The 8,320-nt window shown below is 50.5% G+C and overlaps 1 protein-coding gene across 1 annotated transcript in view; it reads right to left on the bottom strand.

Moving 5' to 3' along the window:
* NRIP3 (nuclear receptor interacting protein 3) overlaps positions 1-8,019 on the bottom strand; it is a gene marked incomplete at its 3' end in the record, with an annotated part of 11,204 nt that extends 3,185 nt beyond the window's left edge. The window contains exons 1-3 of the mRNA XM_010134761.1: positions 7,846-8,019; positions 1,308-1,487; positions 805-887 (exon numbers count right to left, since the gene is read on the bottom strand). Coding sequence (XP_010133063.1) covers positions 805-887; positions 1,308-1,487; positions 7,846-8,019 — 437 coding nt within the window. The remainder of the gene's footprint in view (positions 1-804; positions 888-1,307; positions 1,488-7,845) is intronic.
* Positions 8,020-8,320: the final 301 nt, after the last annotated feature.

Raw genomic sequence — 8,320 nt, 5'->3', positions numbered from 1 at the left:
CATCGCTGTGCCACTCAGACATGTTAAGCAGCCAGTAAATTTATTCAGGGCCATGCAGTAGTGCTCAGGGAGCAAATGCAATCGGATTTTGCTTAATTGCTTGAAGTCACGATGAAAAGCAATGACTTCATGACAATAAAGTGCCAAAAGCTCCTTGGTTTGCTATGAGCTGATGCCTGATGCTGCTCCCCAGAGATCCGTGGGAGTTCTGCTGCAAACGGCTGGCAGTCAGCTCTTTAATGCTACATTAATACATTTCCTTTCCCTTCAACAGGGAGAAATTCGTTATTGGGAGTAGCATCAGACAGCAGATTTCCAGCACATGCACGTACAGAAATGTATGGCTGCTTCACCCCCAGTGCCGGGGCTAGTGGGAGCGTGCCCAGCAGGCAGCTCCCTGCCTCCCTGCGGGGACCTGCAGGGCTGGGCTGCCCCAGCCCGACGCCTGCCCCAGGGACGGGGGACAGCCAGCCAGGGCAGGGGGTTCAGCTGGTTCATGAGGCACCGAATGACAAGCAGGCGGGCACTGAAAAAATGCAACGCACCCAACCCTCTGAAGGGATTTACCCAGAGGTGAGTAAGTTGGTACAAGTGGCTTTCTATTTCAGGTCCCTGCAAGGACATTTAGGAATAAGTCAGGGTTTAGTTGTAACAGGAGGATCAGTGGCTTGCCTGGGCACGGCCCAAAGCACTCCCTTCCAGAGCGTCCATGGCTGGCGTACGCGAAGCCCCAGCCCCCAGAGCACTGCCTGTGCTGCCAGGTGCCCACGTCCCCACCACACAGAAACCCAGCTGGATAGTTACCCTAGCCTGTCCAGGCAGGCAGACGACAGGAGGTTGTGCTGCAAACCGGTGTCCACCACGGCCTTCAGCTCCTTCCCTGCACACTGCAAGAGTAACAGAGATGGGAGACAACGAGTAGGATGGTGGGTGATTGCAGAGCGTCCAGGATCTCTGCTCCACACACATCGGACCCTGCAAAATGCCAACATCTCCTCGCGCCAGCCCGTCCCTGTTCCACTGCACGCTCAGTGCCTGCAGGGCATTGCCTTGTCCACCCCGGGCACCCAAGAGCTGGCTTTTGAGCTGCTTTTTGAATACGGTGGTGCTACTAGCAACACGGTGTTGGGTCCTGAGCCCCTCCCAGCAGCATCTGCCCCTGCAAAGGACAGAGAGGGCAGCCCCAGGCGGAGGGAATATTGTGGAAAGTGGGAAATACGAAAGAGCATGGGGGCAAGAAGAGGCCTGAAGCAGTCATAAATAAAATCTGGGGGGAATAAATCCCAGAAGTGGGAAGGGATCATCACCTGGCAGCTCACTATTATGAGTTCCTCGTCCTCCGTTTTCCCTGAGCTGCCCAGTTTGGTTTGATTCGGCTTGTTGGTCTGCGCTGAAATATCACTCTTCGGAGTCCAGTTGCCTCGGCTGCTTCGTAATTTTGATAAATTTGTCTCCATCAGGCGCTTCTGCAGGATATTGTGTGGTTGCTTTAAGAAAGTGCACACACAGAAGAGCAGGGTGAAGTCAGGGGAAAACCACAAAATGACCCGCATGCCCAGCCTGCCTGTGGTGCCCACAGGCCAGCGCTGCTCTCGCAGGAGGGATGCCCTAAAGCCGCACTCTCCCCCATTCCCAGATGACACGTACTGCTCCTAGCCTGCATCTATTTGCTCTCCTGCCAGCTCCGGCTTCCCTGGCTCCCACCAAAGAAAACTAGTTTGTATCGATGAGGGAATAATCATTTCAAAATATAAATCGGAATTTGGAGGACTGCCTTTCCTTTTCCAAACTCAAGTTGAAGATTTGATGTGTCCTATAGGAATCAAAACAAATCAGGCTTTCCCACGCTGGTGTTTCAGTTGTAATTGCCTTCATTTGTTGATAAGGATGTCGGGAATTCTTCAGTGATGTGATTCTGCATGTGATGCGCCACGGGAGGGAAAGGAGAGGAGGGGAAGAGGTGAGATCGTCTGAGGTAGGTAGGGAGACATTCTCTCCTGGGAACCCCCAATGCTTTGTACATCAGCTTCTCGCTTTCTCTGTTATTTCCATTTGCTCTGTGAGAAGCACGCTGCCTCTCAAAATCTCCTCTGACTGCCTTCCCAAAAGCCTTTTTATGTTTAATGTTCATCACGGATGGATGCACATACTCTGCTGGAGGTAAAATAACTCTGCTTGATTATCTGCTTGTTTCCCTGCCTGGCTAATCTCCTCCCACCATTACTGCCCTCTCCTCCTGATTTCAGTTTGTCCACAGTGAGACCTCCTTACTGGCTTATTCCTGAATTTTTGCATTCATATTAAATATGATTCTGTATTTTCAAAGACATTGGAACCAGCAAACCTCCTCATCCCACGGGAATTTCAGTGGGATCAGGATAACTTTGAAAACCTCGGGCCGTGGTGAGGTGGCCAGCACATGCCCTCATGTGTAGCGCCTCATCTTTAAAATATTCTGTGTGGCGTGTTAAATAACAGCACTTACAAAAGTCTAATGCAACTTGGCATCATCCTAAAATAACTGCAACCACGTTAGTGCTTCAGATCCTGCTGTAGGCATAACACAGGCGGTTAAACTGGAGCTGACTGGCGAGAACAGGTAGATGTAGCCAACACCAGGACACGTATTCTCCTTTTCCCCACAATTTTCACTGTTCTTATTTCTACATATAACTTCTGATTTGAAAGGAAATACAATTTTGTAGCCATTTTCAGTTGCAGGTGCTATGTCTGACCAGCATGCTAGGGAGTGCGTCCTGTGTAAACGCGAAAGTGTAGCTGTGCTCCCAGCCACGGGGAGAAATCAGATCTGACACTGCACTGTCTCCTTCACGCACAAAAACTAACGAAGCTCCAGCAGTGCTCTGGTGACCACTGCCTTCCCAGCGAGACTGAACAGCAGAAACCAGTATTACTTAACTAGATTAAAGCAGACAGGCTGACTCTACTAGTAATGGACCCTGTGCTGAGGAACGAGCAAATCGGTTTGGAAATGAGGGCTCCCTTACATGAGGCAGAAGCTGTGGGTGCACAGTCAGCGCCGTCATCACCTCCAAGGCTCCTCATCCGAGCAAAAACGCAGGCCAGACTTTGCCGAAGGATATCGCATCCTTCTTACCCTTTATGTTTGCCTGCAACTCAGGCACACAACTGGAGGAGTCGTTCTTCACATCATCAAAAAATCCAAATGAGGGGAGAGGGGACTGGAGAAGGAGACAGGTTAAGCTGCCAGCTGGCCAGGACAGAGCCTGTGGTCAACTTCCTCACACCCAGCCCTACCCAGTGAGGGCCAAGAGAAATTTTCTGGTGGCATCAGGCAGGGCAGTCTGTGTGCTGTCCTGATCTCCCTGGCCTCAATTATGTTGCCAAGTAGCTTTGAAAGAAGAGGCTGGAGAAGAATACGTCACCAGCACGCTCATCATTGCTATTTAACTGCCATCTACCCTTGGCTTAAACCTGATTTTTTTTTTTTTTTACTACAAGTTCCTCTATTATGAGTCACATACGTGGATTTTCTCAGGCCCTCGTTTTGTGAATCCTCTATGGGTTCCATCACCGAAAGGAAAAAATCCAGAGCCCCGTGAACATGAGCTACCACCACAGACAGGACTGTCTTTTGTTGATGCTTGCTCTTCTGAAAGCTGCAGCAGATCCTGCCTTTGGGGAGACAAATTTTGCTTACATGGTGCTCCAATACAGAAATAATTTAGCAAGAGGGGGCTGAAAAGGTTCCCTGCAGCACCATCCTGTCTCAGGCTATTAATTAGTTTGCTTTAACTTGTGTTTCCTTTGACTTTCATCAGCAACAGAGTGAGGGATGTTAGTCACGGAGATGACTCAAGTGATAGATGTGTACTTGATAAACAGATAATGTGCCAGGGGACATTTCCAAATGCGTGTTTTCCTGGAAAACTGCAAGCAGACCATGTCTGGGAGGGAAGGAGGAGGAAAACCTCCCCTGACAGCGATGGGGAAGGCAGCTGTGTTCTCCCTCTAGTGCAGGCCGGCCACACAGCCAGGAGCGGTGTTTGAAGTAACCCAGATTAGCTGGGACTGCCTTTCTATATGTGACGTGAAACTATTGAAAGTTTTATTTAAAAATGTAACATACCATTGTGTAAGCAAAGAAATAAAGTTATTTCCTAGTATTGTTCAGTACAATACAAAAACAAACCATGAATTTTTTTGTAAGATACCTCCCTTTCCATCCCTGCGACCTTTCGAAAGCTTGTAAGCCCCTCAAAAATTCATAGCAGAAACCTAAAAGGAGTGGAGACACCAGCTATTGCTGAACATATTTACCACCGTCTGTCAAAACCACAAATAATTCCATACAGTTGTGTTCCTCTCTAGTTTATAAGCAAGTGCATTGCTGCAGCATCCATGTCTCTGGCAGATCTCCCAGTGTTTTGGCTTCTACATCTGGGGATAACAAGACCCGTCAACAACAGTTTCACTCAGGTGGAGATGAAAGTCAGGGAAGGTGCCAGCTCCCCCTCTCCAAACCCATCACAGGCAGCTTTCCCTCTCTTCCGCACCTAGACAGTGTAAAAAAGGAGTTTTAACACACCAATGGAACTTGTCCCCAAAATAACCAATTTCTCTCTCTTCTTCCCATCCTTTATCTGACTTCACTTCACAGCAGCATGTGCTTGTGGGCTGTCAGCCCGTCTCGCAGGGAGACAAGGCAGCGGCCAGGGCTCTGACCAACACAGTGCACATAACATCAAAGTTTTCTGCATTTTAACCAAGACACAACAATCTCTGGCGAGTGCAGTGGGACAGTAGAAAAAACCAAAGGTACTGCAATGAACTGCAACATTGCACCAGCCCCAGGAGCAGGACCAGGGCCATGGAGGCACCCAGGGCTGCGCTGAGAACCTGGGCACCCAGGAGAGGCTCTGAGGGCGTTTTGGGAGGGGGAAATGCTTATTTGTTGTTGTTGATTTTTACTACTTAGAACTTTGTTTCCCAGCTGATAAAGTGATGGTGGACTGTTTCAAGGAAAGCCCCTCCAAACTGGTCCAGTGGCTCTCAGGGCAAGGGCTAACCATGGGAGGAGCTGCCAGCAGCCAGCAAGTCTGGCACCCCCGGCCCAAGTCAGGCAGGGAGTCACGGTTACAGGGTCAGGAAGCCCAAATCCCAGCTGACGACCATGTCATGCCAATTTTCTGGGCTTCAGTGAGGCGAGTATCAGTGAGGCATCAAACCAAAGCCATTTCTGCTCTGTACACCCAGCTCCACGTCTGCCAAATCCAGCATATGCTGTGCTGCGGTTTGGTCTAGGCAGACAAAGTGCCATACGTACAGCGAGTGAGGAGCTAGAAGAGTTCGGGCCAACCCAGAATAATACACTGAAAGCTATCAGGGACTTAACGCAGACAATTACAAGTATTTATCAAACCTGCCTATGCAGGGCATCACCAGGAGAGATGCTTCAGGAGCGGACTGAGGCACACAAGCTGGGGGACACCAGCACACCCGCCCCGGTGACCTGCTGCCTCCTGGCTGTGTGCAGCCCCCCCTGTGCTGCAGCCACAAGGAAGGGCATTTCTCCCCAAAATCAGAGTTCGCTGCCAGCTGTCACCCTGACAGACGGGGTCTGTCCTCGCCCCCTGCCCGTCTCTGGGGACCTGTCACCTCCTCGCTTCTCCTGCCGAGGCCGCTGGAAAACCCCCGCGGGAAGCCCTACGTCACTAACGCCAGTCATGCGTAGCTTTGTAAGGAGGCATGCAGCTGTTCACAAGAAAGGCGCGCAAACACTCGGGACAAAGACCCCCTGTGCCTTGGGCCTCCTGACCACACAGCTCAACCCCTCTGAACCTGGACTTCTCGGTTTGGGGCCATGCCAAGGTGGAGTCCCACATTTCAGAGGCTCTTGGTGCTTCCCCGGTCTCAGAGAGTCACTATCTCCCCTGCCTCCTGGGGACAGCTCTTGTGACATCCAGGCAGCCTGGCACAGGGAGACACAGTGGGTCCTCTCGAAGCGATGCTCACTGACATCCCAGCCGTGGTGTGCAGCGTGAGCATGGCAGTGCTGGCAACACAGATTTGCTGCAACAACTCAAATTCACAGCATCTTCTCGGGCTGCAGGAACGGGCCTGAGCATGTGCCAGCACTGTCGCTTTGGGGACTCTCCATATGTGCCATGGGGCAAGGAGGCTGTGGCCAAGCAGAGCCCTGGCTGCACGTGCCCACTGTCCCATCACCCCTCACTGTGGCGTGGCGACAAGAGGAGCTCGCAGTGGGGTGGCCCATTCCAGCTCAGTTCTCATCCCTGTCCAGAGACCCACCACAATCAGGGTGGCTGCGGGTGGGCAATGCGCCTTTGCCACGCTGCACTTCCTTTTAGTCCTTGGAGGGGATCAGGAGCTTTGGATGTCCCCAGGGTTTTGGCACACCCCTGGAGAGAGCCCCTCCGTGTGGGCACTCCTCACAGGGGAGTGGGTGCACTGTGGGTGCAGCAGGGGTGATGCTGCAGCCATGGCTCAGCCAGCATGGGCACAGGAGCAGGGAGGAAACCTGGGGGGATGTTTCTGTGATCAGGGTGGTGGCGGGGATGTTTCTGTGATCAGGGTGGTGGCGAGTAACCCCATGCTCTGCCCCTGGCACCAGGGCCAAACCTGGTCCGCACAGCTGCAGGGACAAGGACTTCAGTGCTCAGCGCCCCTGGCTCCTGCTACCTGTTGCCCCTGACACCTGGGCAGAGCAGAAACCCCTGTCACTGGGGTCTCAGCCCTGCACGCTGCGGGTGGCTGAGCCACGACACCTATGTGGATTCTGCAGATAATAGTGATAACTCCACCGCTGTGCTCTGAAAGGCACTTTGTAGCTCCTCCACAAAGAGCTGCTGTTCAAGGGTGACCAGGAAAGGTTCTTCCGAGCCTTTCCCCAAGCGTGAGTTTCACTCTCTACAACTGCGAAACCACTCCTATGCTCACTGCAGAGAACAGCCTACTCATTCCACTTACCTCAGCCAGGCAAAGCCAAGCCTAACCCAGCTGGGCAGGAAGGCTACGACAGAACAAAACTACCCCACTAAAAATAAAAAATAAAAATGAACCTGCATCAAGCATTGAAAAATGCGTATCTGTGTGTTACGAGGTGCAAGAATTTTGTATCAACTGGGGGGAAAAAAAGTAAAGGAGCTTTCCTCAGTGGAATATATTTTTTAGATTTTTGCTCCTTACCTCAGAACTTCTGATATTACATTTAGGTATCATTTCCCATTAGAGAAAGCGCTAACATGCACATTAGGATTTAGAAATGCTCTCCAGCACGACGTGATGAATATTGTATGTTAGCTACGGGATCACATGGATCATTGCATAGGGGAATATTTAAGCCCTAGAATTACGCATCTTCATTTCAAAAAACACATCCATGCATAAGCCTTTATCAAAGTATAGCCTTAGCAGTTTTATATTTTGAAATACCAGTGACTGGACTTCAGCAAATCTTTTGATTATGTTCTATGTGTATTTATATGCATCGCAGACGTGTATACATGTATGTATTACATGAAGCCATTTTGATTCACTCCAATTGAGAGAGGATTTTTGTACCAAACCCAGTATATAATTTTCACATAAATGGAAAAAAAAATTAAAAGCTTTTAGATTTGAGCGTCAGGCATATAAAAGCACCTACCAGCAAAAGGCAACCCTGGTGATAACTAGCGTCATTTTCTACTCCTTTCCTTTTACATAGGAAACCTTATTTTTTAAATCAGTTTCCACAAGCAATGAACTTCTTCTCCTAGCAATAAAATGGCACAAAGAAAAAAAATACACGGCTCTACCAGCTTCTTAAATCTCCTTCCAGCAAACACAATAAAGCCTTACAGTATCTTTTGAAGTCCCCAGCTTCTTCAACCCATCCAGAGGGAGGAGATCTGCAGAATCCTTGTGAATAAACTGAACCGCCTGCTTCATCCTCCTCTGCTGGCGAAGAGATGCCGCTTCCCTGATCTCCACTTCTTTTCTACTCGGCTCTGTCAGGATACCCGAATAAAACATCTTCCCACCACGTATGGCTCGTTTCTCAGAGACGTGCCTCTCAGCGAGACGGAGAGCCAGGGAGATGCTCTATCGCCTGTGCTTTATAGCCGGAGCCTGGTGACGCGTGGAGAGCGGCAGGTATTCCAGCTGTCACCGCCGAGCGAAGGAGGGGTTGGGCACATCGCAGTACGTTGCACAACAGTGAGAGAGCTCAGGCTGAGTCGAAGGGAATAAATCAGCACCGTTCCTCCTCGCTGTCTCTCCTGAAAGCAAGATTAGCCGTTGGATGCTAACGGCTCAAACTCCCCAGCAGCCTCAC

This window comes from Buceros rhinoceros, unplaced genomic scaffold, assembly GCF_000710305.1.
Source record: "Buceros rhinoceros silvestris isolate BGI_N320 unplaced genomic scaffold, ASM71030v1 scaffold27014, whole genome shotgun sequence".
Lineage (NCBI taxonomy): Eukaryota > Metazoa > Chordata > Aves > Bucerotiformes > Bucerotidae > Buceros > Buceros rhinoceros.
This window is presented reverse-complemented; position numbering and strand designations above follow the sequence as displayed.